Source organism: Saccopteryx leptura, chromosome 3, assembly GCF_036850995.1.
Source record: "Saccopteryx leptura isolate mSacLep1 chromosome 3, mSacLep1_pri_phased_curated, whole genome shotgun sequence".
NCBI classification, from domain to species: Eukaryota; Metazoa; Chordata; class Mammalia; order Chiroptera; family Emballonuridae; genus Saccopteryx; species Saccopteryx leptura.
This window is the reverse complement of record NC_089505.1, coordinates 80,155,603-80,170,493: the sequence shown is the minus strand read 5'-3', so window position 1 is coordinate 80,170,493 and position 14,891 is coordinate 80,155,603. Positions and strand designations below refer to the sequence as shown.

At 46.8% G+C, this 14,891-nt stretch overlaps 2 protein-coding genes across 2 annotated transcripts in view; both read left to right on the top strand.

Annotated features, from left to right (window-relative positions):
* Positions 1 to 7,169: 7,169 nt before the first annotated feature.
* Positions 7,170 to 14,891, top strand: part of LOC136398236 (leukocyte immunoglobulin-like receptor subfamily A member 5) — a 70,398-nt gene continuing 62,676 nt past the window's right edge. Inside the window, exon 1 of the mRNA XM_066372599.1 lies at positions 7,170 to 7,219. Within this exon, the coding sequence (XP_066228696.1) occupies positions 7,186 to 7,219 (34 nt within the window). The 5' untranslated portion in view covers positions 7,170 to 7,185. The remainder of the gene's footprint in view (positions 7,220 to 14,891) is intronic.
* LOC136399392 (leukocyte immunoglobulin-like receptor subfamily A member 6) lies at positions 7,482 to 13,237 on the top strand. Its single transcript, XM_066374476.1, has 8 exons — positions 7,482 to 7,529; positions 8,217 to 8,299; positions 8,466 to 8,501; positions 8,670 to 8,954; positions 9,101 to 9,403; positions 11,204 to 11,320; positions 12,054 to 12,106; positions 13,216 to 13,237. Exons 1-8 carry the CDS (start codon positions 7,510 to 7,512, stop codon positions 13,225 to 13,227), a joined length of 909 nt encoding a protein of 302 aa, XP_066230573.1. The 5' UTR covers positions 7,482 to 7,509; the 3' UTR covers positions 13,228 to 13,237.

The following is a 14,891-nucleotide window of genomic DNA, read 5'->3' as shown; positions in this document are numbered from 1 at the left end:
GAAGGGCTTTTTGGTTGTTTCCATGTCTTGGCCACTGTGAACAATGCTGCAATGAACATGGGGCTGCATGTGTCTTTACGTACCAGTGTTTTTGAGTTTTGGGGTATATAGCCAGTAGAGGGATTGCTGGGTCATAAGGTAGTTCTATTTTCAGTTTTTTGAGGAACCACCATACTTTCTTTCATAGTGGTTGTATACTTTACATTTCCACCAACAGTGGATGAGGGTTCCTTTTTCTCCACAGCCTCTCTAACACTTGTTATTTATCTTGTTGATGATAGCTAATCTAATAGGCGTGAGGTGGTATCTCATTGTAGTTTTGATTTGCATTTCTCTAATAACTAATAAAGATGAGCATATTTTCATATATCTGTTGGCCATTTATATTTCTTCATGGGTGAAGTTTCTGTTCATGTCCTCTTCCCATTTTTTTTATTGGATTGTTTGTTTGTTGTTGAGTTCTATGAGTTCTTTGTATATTTTGAATAATAGGCCCTTACCTGTGCTGTTGTTTGAAAATATCATCTCCCATTTAGTTGGCTGTCTGTTTTGTTGTCAGTTTCTTTTGCTGTGCAAAAGCTTTTTAGTCTGATGTGGTCCCATTCATTTATCTTTGCCTTCACTTCCCTTGCCTTTGGGGTCAAATTCATAAAGTGCTCTTTATAACCAAGGTCCCTGAGTTTAGTACCTGTTTTCTTCTATGTAATTTATTTTTTCAGGTCTTATATTTAGGTCTTTGATCCATTTTAAATTAATTTTAGTACAAGGGGAAAAACTGTAGTCGAGTTTCATTCTTTTACATAAGGTTTTCCAGTTTTTCCAGCACCATTTGTTGATGAGACTTTCTTTTCTCCATTGTGTGTTGTTGGCCCCTTTATCAAACATTATTTGACCATATGTATGTGGTTTTATTTCTGGGCTTTCTATTCTGTTCCATTGTATACTCTCACATTGGGATGAAATGTCCTGTAGATGTCTATCATATCCAATTGTTCTAGTGTTTCATTTAAGGCCAATATATTTTTATTGATTTTCTGTTTGGATGAATGATCTAGAACCATCAGTGGTGTATTGAGGTCTCCAAGTATGATTGTATTTTTGTCAGTTTTTGTTTTTAGGTCAGTCAATAGCTGTTTTATATATTGATATTTTGGTGTTCCTTGGTTTAGTGCATATATATTAAGAAGTGTTATGTCTTCTTGGTTTAATGTCCCCTTTATTATTATGAAATGACCATTTTTGTCTCTGATTACCTTTGCTGTCTTGTAGTCAGTATTGTTAGACGTGAGTATTGCTACACCTACTTTTTTTTTGGATGTTATTTGCTTGGAGTATTGTTTTACAATCTTTCACTTTGAATTTGTTTTTATCCTTGTAGCTTAGATGTGTTTCTTGTAGGCAGCATACAGTTGAATTTTTTTAAAATTCATTCTGCTACTCTGTGTCTTTTTATTGATGAGTTCAATCCACTTACATTTAGTGTAATTATTGACACTTGAGGGTTTCCTATTGCCATTTTATATATTGCTTTCTGATAGTTTTATATCTTGTTTGGTTCTTCTCTTTTGTTTTTCTATCATTTGTATTTGTTTGGTTGTAATCCATACTTCTTTCCTCTGTTGCTTCTTTTTTCAAGCCATGTGCTTCTGTGGTGATTTTTTCAGGTAGTTACCATTAAGTAATGGAAAGGATACATATCATGTTCATTATAGTACATTATCTCATGAGTGCTTCTTCACTCCATCCTCCTTTGCTACTGTTAATCTTTGTCCTCTCCCCTTTTTTGTTTTTGTTGATACAGATTAATCTTGTTTTTATTGTGATCTTGATGGAGGTTTTACTTGTAGTTTTGTTTTGTTCTTTGTATCTGGTCGGAAGACCCCCTTTAGTATTTCCTGAAGTGGGGGTCTTTTGGTGATAAATTCCCTCATCTTTTCTGTATCTATGAATGTTTTTATTTCTCCTTCGTATTTGAAGGATAGCTTTGATGGGTATAGTATTCTTGGCTGAAAGTTCCTCTTTCAGAACTTTAAATATTGGGGTCCACTCTCTTCTAGCTTGTAGAGTTTCTGCTGAGAAATCTGATGATAATCTAATTGGCCTTTCTTTATATGTTGTATTCTTCTTTTCCTTGGCCACCTTGAGAATTTTTTCTTTGTCATTGACTTGTGCCAATTTCATTATGATATGCCTTGGAGTAGGTTTATTAGGGTTAAGATAACTCAGTGTTCTGTTTGCTTCTTGAATTCGAGGCTTTAGTTCATCCACAGGCTTGGGAAGTTCTTGTCTATTATTTGTTTAAATGTGTTCTCCATTCCGTTTTCTCTCTCTTCTTCTTCTGATATACCCATTATTCTTATGTTGGTCTTTCTGATGAAGTCAGACAATTCTTGTACGGCTTTCTCATTTTTTTAAATTCATGAGTCTCTCTCTTATTCTCTCTATAGTGTCTCTAGTTGCCTGTCTTCTATGTCACTAATTCTGTCCTCTACTTGGCCTGTTCTATTAGCTAAGCTTGTTACCTTGGTTTTCAGTTTATGAATTGAGTTTTCATCTCTGATTTATTTTCATAGTTTTAATTTCCTTGGTGATGTATTCTTTTTGTTCATTGAATTGTTTCTTGAGCTTCCTAAATTGCTTTTCTGTGCTTTCTTGTATATCCCTGAGTATTTTTAGTACTTCAATTTTAAAATTCTCTGTCATTTAACTCCAAGGTTTCCAAGCTATTGAAGTTCATTCTATAGATTTTTCTCATCTATCTGAGCTACATCTCTGTTTTTTTTTTATCCATGATATTCCATTTCTCTTTTTTAATGGCTTGAAAGTGGTATTGTTAATAACACTAATAAGAGTTTATATAAAAATTTTTTTTGAGAAAATACAGTGAATAACTGAAAATTCTATTGTTTTAAGTGGATTACATAGGATGGAGGGCCTGAGTTGGGTGGAAGTGACAAAGAGGCAAAAGAATGAGGTAAGAACCCACAAAATGCTACAAAGAAAAAATTTGGATTAAGAATAAAATAATTTATTTTTTAAACAATGGTTGAATGAGAGAAATAGTGAAAGAGAAAAGAAGAAGAAAAGAAAAAGAAAAAATACAGTAAAAAATAAAAATTCTATTATATGAAGTGGAACAAAAACTACATAGAATGGAAGGCCAGCGTTGGGGGACATGCTAATGAGGTGAAGAGCAAAGTAAAAAGCACACAAATGCCACAAAGAAAAAATTTTAATCCATAACAAAATAATTTGTTTGTGAGTGAGGATCAAATGAGAGAAAAAGTTAAAGAGAAAAGAAGAAACAAAAAAAGAGCGAGAAAAAAGAGAAAAGAAAAAAAGAAAAGGAATGGAAAATGTAACACCTATGGGTAATGAAGTTCAAAATGAAAAGAGAATAATAAAATGGGAAGAGGATAACATTTCTAAGGTGGAAGAAAAAAAAGATAAAACATGAAAGAAAAAAAATGGAAGAAGTTATAAAGACTGTGGATTTTTCCTGGTTTTGAGGTTATCTTCTTCCTTTTACTTTCTTCTCTCTCTTTTTGGCCAGTGGCACTGTATCCCAGGTTCTGCCCCTGTGGCACTCAGGCAGAGATTTGCAGTTGATGTGTCGCTATGGTGATTACATAAACTAGGTCTCCGTCCCATTGGTAGATGGGGCTTGTTAGTGTTTGCAGGTTCCGACAATGGGAGAGTTCATTTTTCCTGAGCCTCTTCCCAAATCTCTCCTTCCTGAACCAACAGCCTTGGGACACAGCTGTGAAGTTTCCCCAGCCACTTCCTGGAGAGCAAGAGGCTCTAAGAGCTGCCAAATCTCCCCTCTATCCCTGCTTAAAGCTGGATTCAGGGCAAGGCTTTGCCACCAGCGTAATCAGGCAGAGCAGGGAGCCGATTGCCTTTCTGGTGTCTTTCTATGAGCCTTTGGGCATGTCTAGTATGCCTCAGCGCTCTGCGGGTCTACTCTCCCCAGGCTTTTTGCATTTTATAACCTGTATCAGCTGGCAGGAAGATGCCCCAGTCACTGCCTGCAAAGTAAGAAGCCCTAAAAGCTGACAAGTCCCTCCTCCAGGTCCGTTCAAAGCACAGCCCTTGGTATGATAGCTTTACCAACCAGAGCCACCAGCTTAGGCAAGCAGGGGAGTGAGCTGACTTCTGGTCAGGCTCCTTCCTAAGGTTCCCCAGGTATGTCTTGTTAAAATTTGCCTCATCGCTCTGTGGGTCTCTGCGGGTGTGCTCTCCACAGGCTTCTCCCTTGTTTGGAAACCTACAGCCCAGCCCACCTGACTTCCGCAGTGTTCTCTGAGGTCTGTTCTGTGGGACTGTGCTTTTTTGCTTAAGTTGCAGGCCTAGGAAAGAAGGCTTTGTCAGCCAGAGCCACCAGCGTTAGCCGGCTGGGCAGTGAGCAGACTGCAGGTTAGGCTCCTTTCAGTGATCCACAGGTCTGCTCTCCAGCAGCTGCTTACAGGCTGTCTGTGTGCTCTTCACCCACCACTTCCAAAGTTCTCCTCCATGGGAGTTTGCTTTGTTAGTTTGTATGGCTAGCGGAGATGCCCCACCGGGACAGGTCTAGGTGTAGGGAAGCCAGCTCTGGGCACTTCTCACGCTATTGTTTGGGAAACCAGGATTATACAGAAACTGGCCACAGCCCACACAGGGGTCCACTGCTGACAGTCTCTGACCCAGCCCCTTCATCCATCCGGGATACAGGTGCCCATGCCTGAAGCACCAGGTGGATCCACTTTGTTTACTCCGGGAGACCAGGAGTAAACAAAGCCCAAAGCCGCTCTGGTATGAGTCTCTGCAAGCAACCCCCTCCCCCACCTCTGCCAGGGTTTGCTGCTGGCATTAGCTCCACATTGGCAAATTCAAGCAGAGCCGTGGGTACACTCTCTCCTTGGCTTGAACATCTCTGCCCTAGCCAGCTTCTTCTCTCTTCCCTCGCCCAACCTTCTTCTCAGTTCCAAGTGAAAGCAGCTCTTCCTCAGATCAGTGAGGAAAGCAGAATACTCCGTTCTTCTTATTTCCTTCAGAGAGGATTATATATTCAGCCACCTTTTCACCCAGTAGTACCTTTGTTTGATGTATGTGTATTTCAGATGCTCCGGGGATTGTTTTTCTGTCTCTAGTTGTTGAACTTGTTGAAATTTCAGGGAGAGGTATCAGGAGCACCCCTCATGGTGCCATTTCTCTGACGTCTGAGATTATGTCTTAAAGACCAAAGAAATACATAAAAATGGACTGCTATGATCAGATTGTTTATGAAGATCATATGTGACATGCATAACAAATGGATTAGGGAAATGCAATATTTATATATACATGATAAAATAGCAACAGTAATTAAACCTCAATACAGTGTGTCTGTAAAGTCATGGTGCACTTTTGACCGGTCACAGGAAAGCAACAAAAGGTGATAGAAATGTGAAATCTGCACCAAATAAAAGGAAAACTCTCCCAGTTTCATACCTATTCAGTGCAGTTCGATGTGAGCTCACGCACAGATTTTTTAGGCTCCTTAGGTAGCTATCCCGTATAGCCTCTACAGACTCGTCACTGACTGATGGCCTACCAGAACGGGGTTTCTCCACCAAACTGCCGGTTCCCTTCAACTGCTTTTCCCACCGAGTAATGTTATTCCTATGTTTTGGAGCTTCGTTATAAATGTGCCAATATTCATGTTGCACTCTGGTCACAGATTCGAATTTAGTGAGCCACAGAACACACTGTACTTTCCTCTGTACCGTCCACATCTCAACTGGCATAGCCGTGGGCTGCTCCGCTATATACACAGTGTTACGTCATCATCTATGCATGCACACATGCTGCCACATCATCCTACAGAAACTGGGAGGGTTTTCCTTTCATTTGGTGCAGATTTCACATTTCTATCGTCTTTTGTTGCTTTCCTGTGACCGGTCAAAACAACGTATGTGAATGGCTTACAGGGATTGGATTGAGCATGCTGTCCTTACATATTCTGTGGCAGTCCCCAACACATTAAAAAAAGACAAATGAGAAAAAAAACAACTTGGTGATACTTCAAGTCTTGTGGTTTTAGCTCAGGGCATGGGAATGGATTGGCTGGGTATAAATGGTTCCTAAAAAGCAGATATGGGGAAGCAAGGAAGTAATCAATTGTTCAGTGTGTGTGTGTGTGTGTGTGTGTGTGTGTGTGTGTGTGTGTGTGCCCGCGTGTGTGTGTGCGTGTTCACGAGGTAACTGAACCTGTCTGCTTGAAAAAATGCAGAAGTGGGAGCTGAGCTTGGAGGGGGTCCCATCTGGATGATTCAGAACAAAGAGTCTGGATTTACTCTAAGAACAGTGAAGCCCATGAGGGATTTGAAACAGAAATAAACAGATTCTGACAGAGATTTGGAGAGACTGATGTGAAGAGTGAACTGGAGAAGGGAGTGGGGGCTTGGAGCTCAGGACCCAAGGAGGTTATGGAAATGACCTGGAAGAGTGTGTATGGTGACCTTCCCTCCCTGCCTTGACTGGAGACAGAAAGGTGCCCTCAGAGACAGTGAGATAAGGGATGGGAGAGAGAGGCCTGGGGAAGGGGAGGGTCTGGTCATACCCTCTGCTCCCACAGGAGAGCCCAGCTCTCCCTCCTGGCCCTGGGACACAGGTTCTGCCTCTCATGGTGTCCACCTGACTTCCTGTTCCTGTTTCTGTGAGCAGCAGGATATCCATCTCCGTGTCCCTCTCCTCAGAGTAAATCATTTGACTTATTTCTGCTTCTACAGAGCAGCTTGATGCTGGGTGTCACGGTCCTTTTCAAACTGTGCAGTCTTGAGGATTTAGCTTAGGGCACATCCATGAGAGTTCTGTTAGAAGACTGGAAACACACACACACACACACACACACACCACAATTATATATTGATGTGGCACTACCACCTGAATGGTTGAACAACACTTCTGCAGGTATCTCATCTTTTGATCTCATTTTCCGCACTTGTAGCAGCAGCCTGATACCAACCCCTCCCCTACAAACGGGATGACAATTCACCCCACCTGAGAAACAGGGGAGAGGAGACCAGCCAGATGGGTGTTTTGGAGGTCTGAGAAATTGACAAGCAGAGACACCACATCTAGTAGAGCAAGGGAAAGAATTGAGACTCAAATCACTTATGTAGTCACCTGCATCATGACAGAGACCGTGCAGTGCAGTGGGAGGTCATGATGTTTCCATCACGTGGTGCTGACCGGATGGGTGAGTCTGTGGAACAAGGTGAACGTTCACATCTACCTCACACCTCACACCTCATATAGTAATGGAGGTCAGATGGGCTACAGATGAAAACGTGAAAAGCAAATCAATTTCTTTTCCGTTTGCAAATAAAAACATAGGAAAATACATTGCTAGCTTGTGCAACACAAAGTTCTCTTCAACTGGACACAAAACCAAGAACTTAGTGGAAAGACGGGTACAGCAGAATCTGGTAATGTTATAAACTTCTGTTCCTCGCAGACACCAGCAGGGAGTGAAGAGGAAACCGCACAATGGGACTCAGCGGGAGAAGGTATGTGTGATGCCAAAATCAGACAGTGGGCTGGTACTGAGATCATTTAAGGAATATGTAGACATCTATAATGTGAAGCAGATACCAGAAAAGGAAGAAAGAACTTTAATAAGTGAATTACATTGACATGCAAATGCACAGTAATATTTTAATTGGCACTGAGCTTTGTAAATGCTTGAAGAAATGTACATTAAACCTCAGGATGGTGACAATACACGCTACAAATGGCTAAAATAAAGAGAGCAGAAAATGCTAAGGGTTGGCATGGATGTGACCCTGTCAGGACCCTCAGACACAGGGAAAGAATTAGAAATGTGATGTCCACTCTGGGAGAGTTGCTGAGTAGAATCTTTCACAAGTGAGCATCCTCAGGGACCATGGTCGGCGTCCCGTTGTGCTGTATAGAGCCAGACTGTCAGAGGCCGAGTCAGAACAAGTCCCTGTGTCCTGCTCGCTGAGCAGGAGTGCAGATCAGGCAGAAAGATGAGAAACTGGAAATTAGGAGAGACCTGACGTGTCTCCTGAGACCATGGAGTCCTCCTGATTGCTCCCTTTTCTCTTCATCATAGAAAAACCCAGAGTCAGGTCCAGGGCGGGGCTGTACCCTTGCTGTGTGTCCACAGCTGTGGGAACCCGGAGGGACAGCAGCCCCTGACTCACCACATCCTGTGCGTCTCTGTCCTTCAGGCCCAGGGGCTCCTCCATCTGCAGAGCGGGAGCACTCCGAGAAGACACCATGCTGTCCCTCCTCTCCGCTCTCCTCTGCCTCGGTCAGTTGTGGACACGGGGAGGGGGCAGCACAATGGGTTAGGGGAGCTACACATCCCTGTTCATGGGGAACGTTAGGCTCAGGCAGCTTTCAAGATTGGGGTCCTGTTGAGAAAGGATTCAGCTCCGACGTCCAGGTACAAACCTCTGACAGGGACTCTCTTGCAGGGCTGAGTCTGGGCCAGAGGACCTGTGTGCAGACAGGTGAGTCCTCTCCAAGCTTCCCTTCCCCACCTTGTGTTTCAGGCCCTGGGGCTCATGGGGGCCCAGAGGCCCTGATATGAGAGGGTGAAACAGGAAGAATTGGGCTGAGTCGGGAGATGAGAGGTGGGGAAGGTGTTCCTAATGCAGCCTCTGTGTTTTTCCCCCCAGGGACCGTCCCCATGCCCACAATCCTGTCTGAGCCAGGGTCTCTGATCCCCTTGGGGAGCTCTCTGACCATATGGTGTCAGGGGACAGCAGAGAGCACGGTGTTTATTTTGTATAAAGAAGAAAAACATGCGCTTTGGAACACACACATACCATGGAAGCCCATCAACAAATGCAAATTCTCCATCACAAACGTGACAGAGCATGACGCAGGGAGATATCACTGTGACTCTTATGGCCCCACTGGCTGGTCAGAGCACAGTGACCCCCTAGAGCTGGTGGTGACAGGTGAGTGGACACTCAGGGGTCCGAGCCTCAGGCTCTGCCCTCAGGAAGGGGGTCTGCTCTCAGGGAGTCTCCCCTCTCACAGCCCAGCCCTGGCGGACAGGAGGGAGGTGTGAGCCCATCTAGCATGCTGCCTCCTCCTCTCCTAGGACTCTACAGCAAACCCAGCCTCTCAGCCCTGCCCAGCCCTGTCGTAACCTCAGGAGGGAACATGACCATCCAGTGTGGCTCAGGGCAGGGATTTGACCGGTTTGTTCTGACTCAGGAAGGAGAACATGGGCTCCGCTGGACTCAGGACTCATGTCAACATCTCATTGGAAAGTTCCAGGCCCTGTTTCCTGTGGGCGCTTTGACCCCCAACCACAAGCATACATTCAGATGCTATGGCTTTTTTAAGATAAAACCCCATGTGTGGTCACACCCCAGTGAGCCCCTGGATCTGCTGGACTCAGGTGAGCTCCCTGACTGCGTCCTTTTTCAGCAGGAGAAAAGTCCAAGTGATCTGCAGATTTCCTTTCAGTTCAGGCTCTGAGTTCCTGGGAGAGGGGGCTCTCAGGGGAGCCCCCAGGGTGTGATGTTATGGAGAGTGTCCCCTCTGGAGTGGGTTTAGGTCCTGTCCCCAGTACACATCTGATGTTGGGTGAGAAGGAGGGGGCTCTGAGTCATGGTCTCCCAGCAGAGATCTGTCCCTCAGAGTCCCTCCCACCCATGTGCTCCTTCCCCTCACCGTGGAGCGGAACGGGGTAGGTGAACCGGGGAGTAACTTTTTGGGGTGGGCGCAGAGCGGATGTAGGAGAAAAGTCCAAGTGATCTGCAGACTTCCGGGTGACCCCCAGCCTCTCACTAGCCTTGTATCCTTGTTCCCAGAACCCTCGGAGGTCCCAGACCCCCTCCCTATGGGGCCCATCTCCACAACTGGTGAACCCCTCATCTCTGCTCAGAGAAAGCTCAGTGCACCCCAGGGCTGTTCTGAGAATCTATGAGGAAATCTAATGTCTCCCAGATTCTCAAGGATGAGTTTTTGTCACAGGGATGCAGAGTCAGGCAGAGATGCTGGGAACGACAGTGCTCTCAGGGCTCTGAGATTGGCAGGTGACAGGTGGGGTGGGCATGGCAGAGGGAGATGTTGGGGCCAGGCTTGGTGAGCCTCTTCCAGACTCATGTGTGGAGATGGAATCACCCCCCTTCCAAAGGCCATCATGATCCCATGGAGGCTCTGAAGATCACTGCCCCTCCCCACAGAGTCAGGCACAGGGGGCGGTACATGAGTCTGTGTCAGGAGGTGGTAGTTGGGTTCATGAGGTGTAGGGTTGGAGTCATCCAGAGGGGTTGAGGCACCTGTGGAGACACTGACATAGACACACCTTCCCCTGTGTGACCTCAGTGTCCCCAAGTATAAAAGGAGAGAATCGTGGCCCAGAGCTCAGATTTCCTTTCAGTTCAGGCTCTGAGCTCCTGGGAGAGGGGGCTCTCTGGGAAGCCCCCAGGTTGTGATGTTATGGAGAGTGTCCCCTCTGTAGCAGTGCTGCTGACACTGTAGAGGGAAGGACAGGCAGGACCATGGATTGGAGCTGCAGGCTGCTCAGTCAGAGGGGGAACAAGTTCTGGAATCAGTCCTGGTACAGTATCCAGTTCTACTGGCCCCTGTTTCAGGCTGGAAGGTCCCTTCTGTTCTCTGAGTGTCGGGTTCTTGTCTGTTCATCCCTGGCCGCATCCTGCTCACAGGCTGCGGTGACATCAGGTGACATATGGTCCTCACAGAGCTCAGGAGGGCAGGGTCCTCAGCTCAGCCTGACCTTCTCAAAATGGTCTCAGGGCCCTACAGGATAGAGTCGGATACTGGGATAGACACAGTGTCCATCCCACACCCTTGTTTCTCCAATGTCCTTGCTGTGCTGGGTCAGGTAATAAGAAAGAACACTCAGCTCCAGATGGGACATGGACAGGTTCCTGCAGACGAGGAGCCCAGAGCACAAAGCTGGTGTCCACCTGGGGGGCAGCATGAGGACAGCACAGGGAGCCCACAGTCCCGGGTTCCAGGCCCAGCTCTGCCCCGTCCAGGCTGGGTGACCTGGGGCACAGTGTGAACCTCTCTGAGTCTCATTGAAATAGGGGTGAGGTCAGCAATCCCTGTGCTTGACTGTGGGGAGCGGGAGAGGAGATGGATGACAGCCCCCAGCATGTGCCTCGCACACAGTAGGTGCTCATTAAACAGGATCTTTGGCTCATTCATGACATCACTCATGTTCAAGGTCACAAGTGGTACCTGATCTTCATAATTAGGGTCTCGGTGGCCCTCATCCTGCTGCTCTCCCTCCTCCTCTTCCTTCTACTCCGACACCAGTGTTGGAGTAAATGCTGGATGTCAGGTGAGTAGGAACAGAGTGACCTTGGTCAACAAAGGGGTCATTCAGGGCAGCAGCCACAGGAAAACCAAATAGATGGACAAGGTCAGCTGAGAAAAAGATCTCCCCAAAATCTCAAATCAGAAAATCTAGAAAGAAAACCGTCAGTGTCAGCACAGATGCACGCCTGTGAGGTAATCTTTCATTGTTTTCAATCTCATGAAATATGAAACACACACAAGAGTGCGTTAAGGTTTTCTTTTTCCCTTTGTAATAACACAGAGAAGGGGCTCCTACCCTCCCAGGGCAGAGACTGTCCCTCTTCACCAGCCCGGAGGAGGCTGGTGTCTAAGCTGATGCAGGAGTTACAGGCACAGAGCACAAACGCAGAGCCCTGCAGGTCAGCTGATTCCTGCCCTGAAGACCCCCGACCTCTGCTGACCATGTTCCTGCTCTGTCCATAACACCCCTGCCCCATAAGCCATCTGCAGCCCCGCTGCAGACACCCAGATGGAGCCCTCTGTGAGAGGAAGAGAGGGATGCCCTGTGGGAGGGGGCACAGGGGTTCAGGAGATGACAGGGGAAGGACAGGTGGGGAGATGTGGGGGTCAGGGGTGGGAAGGATGAAAATCCTCACTGCAAGGCCTGGCACCTCCCCTCACCCCTTGGTTAGTGGCCCATCTGGGAGCAGGCAGGATCTGCAGCCCTGAGATCTCAGGACTCTGCCAGGAGACACACCCCTATTCTGCCCCAGCAGATGCTGCGGTGAAGGACTCACAGCCTGAGGAGGGTGTGGAGCTGAACCCTCAGGTGAGACCCCTGCTCCTGTCCAGGCCACCAAGGACCTTCCTGTTGCCCAGTTTATTTTATTTTTTTGTATTTTTCTGAAGTTGGAAATGGGTAGGTGGTCAGACAGACACCTGCATGCGCCCGACCGGGATCCACCCGGCATGCCCACCAAGGGGTGATGCTCTGCCCATCTGGGACATCGCTCTGTTGCAACCGGAGCCATTCTAGCACCTGAGGCAGAGGCCACAGAGCCATCCTCAGCGCCCAGGCCAACTTTTCTCCTATGGAGCCTTGGCTGCCAGAGGGGAAGAGAGGGACAGAGAGGAAGGAGAGGGGGAGGGGTGGAGAAGCAGATGGGCGCTTCTCCTGTGTGCCCTGGCCGGGAATTAAACCCGGAACTCCTGCACACCAGGCCAACGCTCTACCACTGAGCTAACTGTCCAGGGCCCCTGTTGCCCAGTTTAATCCAATGGACACTTTCTTGTCCTCACCTCTCCTGGTTCACAGGAGCATCCCACACTGATCCCTCCTTCTGGGCACCCAGGTCATCTTGCTGTAACTCACTTCTCCTGGTTTCCTTGTGACATCATAGCTCCTCCTATGTGGTCCCTTTTGCTGGCCTCTGATCCTCTGTCTGACCTTGTGCAGCCCCAGGTCTCAGGAGGAGGCATGAATCAGTGAATCACCCACAGGTCCCCAGGGCCCCCTTCATTCATTCACCAGCAGATGTGACAGGAGCTCACCGTTTACCAGCTCCATTTAGGGACCACATGGAGCCCTGAGCAACACGGTCTCCACACTCCTCCAGCTCACCTGTGGGGGAGGGAGACACTGCACAAACAAGGGGACAGTGTCCTAGAGAGCAAAGTGCTGTGAGGAAAAATGGAGCAGAAGTGGGGTGTGGGGAGGACAGAGAAATGAAGAGGTGCAAAAGTCCTGAGACAGGACATACTTTTTTTAGCAGGATGAGCCATGTGACTGGAGCCAAATGAGCAAGAGACGGTGTGTTAGGATAAGAGTCGGGACCATAGAAGCCTCCAGATGCCCTAAGACTTAGGAAGTCCCTGTAGGTTCCATCAGGAGAGTGACCTAATCTGATCTAAAGTTTAACATCATCACTCTGACAACAGGTGGATGATTGACTGGAGGGTGTCACCAGTGGAACCAGGGGACACTGTCTCTGTCTCACTGTCTCTGCAGCAGAACAGGCACAATGAAGTCCCCCAGGGAGTGACGTATGCCCACGTGAACCACTCAGGATCCAGGCTCAGACAGGGTGTGGCCACCTCTCCTCCCTCCCTGTTGGGCGTATTGCTGGACATGAAGGACAGACAAGCAGAAGAAGATAAGCCGATGGACACTCAGGTGGGTCTCACACTCTCCAGGACCCTGGACTCCTCCCACCCCATCCATGTTCCATTTCCCTCATTCTCCCTCTGCTCCAGGTGGCTGCCTCTGACGCCCCCAGGATGTGACCTATGCCCAGCTGATCCACGTGTCTCTGAGACAGGAGACAACTGCACCCCCTTCCTCCCCGTCAGAGGAGCCCCCAGTTGAGCCCAGCACTATGTGAACTGTACTAATGTGTGAGGACCCTGCCCACCCCATCTTGTGAATCTCTCTCCCTTGTTCCCCTCCTGCCTCCTGTCTGACAGCAGCACCGTGTTCCCCAAACCCTCAGCCTCAGGAAGTACAGACACATCTCATCTCACTGGAGCGGAACCTGCACTGAGTGTTTCTGAATTTCTGCTCCCCGCCTGCTCCAGAGGAAACGAGAATTCTCACGCCCCGGGTTGTAGGAAGTGCACCCACGGGGTGGGGAAGGTGGAGATGGATGATCAGTGTCTCTGACTTCAAGAATTAAAAAATTTTTTTTTCAATTTTATTTAGAAAATTAACTTTAATAGGGTGACATTGATCACTAAGAGTATGTAGGTTTCAGGTGACATTTCTATAACATTTGAACTGTTGATTATGTTGTGTACACAGCACCTAAAGTCAAATCATTTTCTGTCACCTTATACATGTCCCTCTTTATACCCTTCTTCCCACCACCTCCCCCACACACCTACGTCCCCCTCCCCTGGTAACTACTTCACTCTTATCTATGCCCATTAGTCTCAGTTTTATATCCCACCTATGTGTGAAATCATAGTTCTTAGCTTTTTCTGATTTACTTATTTCACTCAGTATACTGTTCTCAAGGTCCATCCATGTTGTCATAAATGTCACTATGTCATCATTTCTTGTAGCTGAGTCATACTCCATTGTATAAATGTACCACATCTTCTTTATCCAATCCTCTATTTAGGGACACTTTAATTGTTTCCATGTTTTGGCCACCGTGAACAGTGCTGTGATGAACATGGGGCTGCATGTGTCTTCACGTACCAATGCTTTTCTCTTTTTTTTAATCTTATTTTTATTAATTTTAATGCAGTGACATTGATAAATCAGGTTACATATGTTCTGAGAAAACATCTCCAAATTATTTTGACCTTTGATTATGCTGCATTCCCATCACCCAAAGTCAAATTGTGTTCTGTCACCTTCTATATGGTTTTCTTTGTGCCCCTCCCCTCCCCCTACCCCTTCCCTCTCCTTCTTCCCCTGCCCCCTCCCCACCCCTCCACCCCACTCCCTGTTACCATTACATTCTTGTCCATGTCTCTGAGTCTCATTTTTATGTCCCATCTATGCATGGATTCATATAGTTCTTAGTATTTTCCTGATTTACTTATTTCACTCCGTATAATGTTATCAAGGTCCATCCATGTTATTTTAAATGATCCAATGTCATCATTTC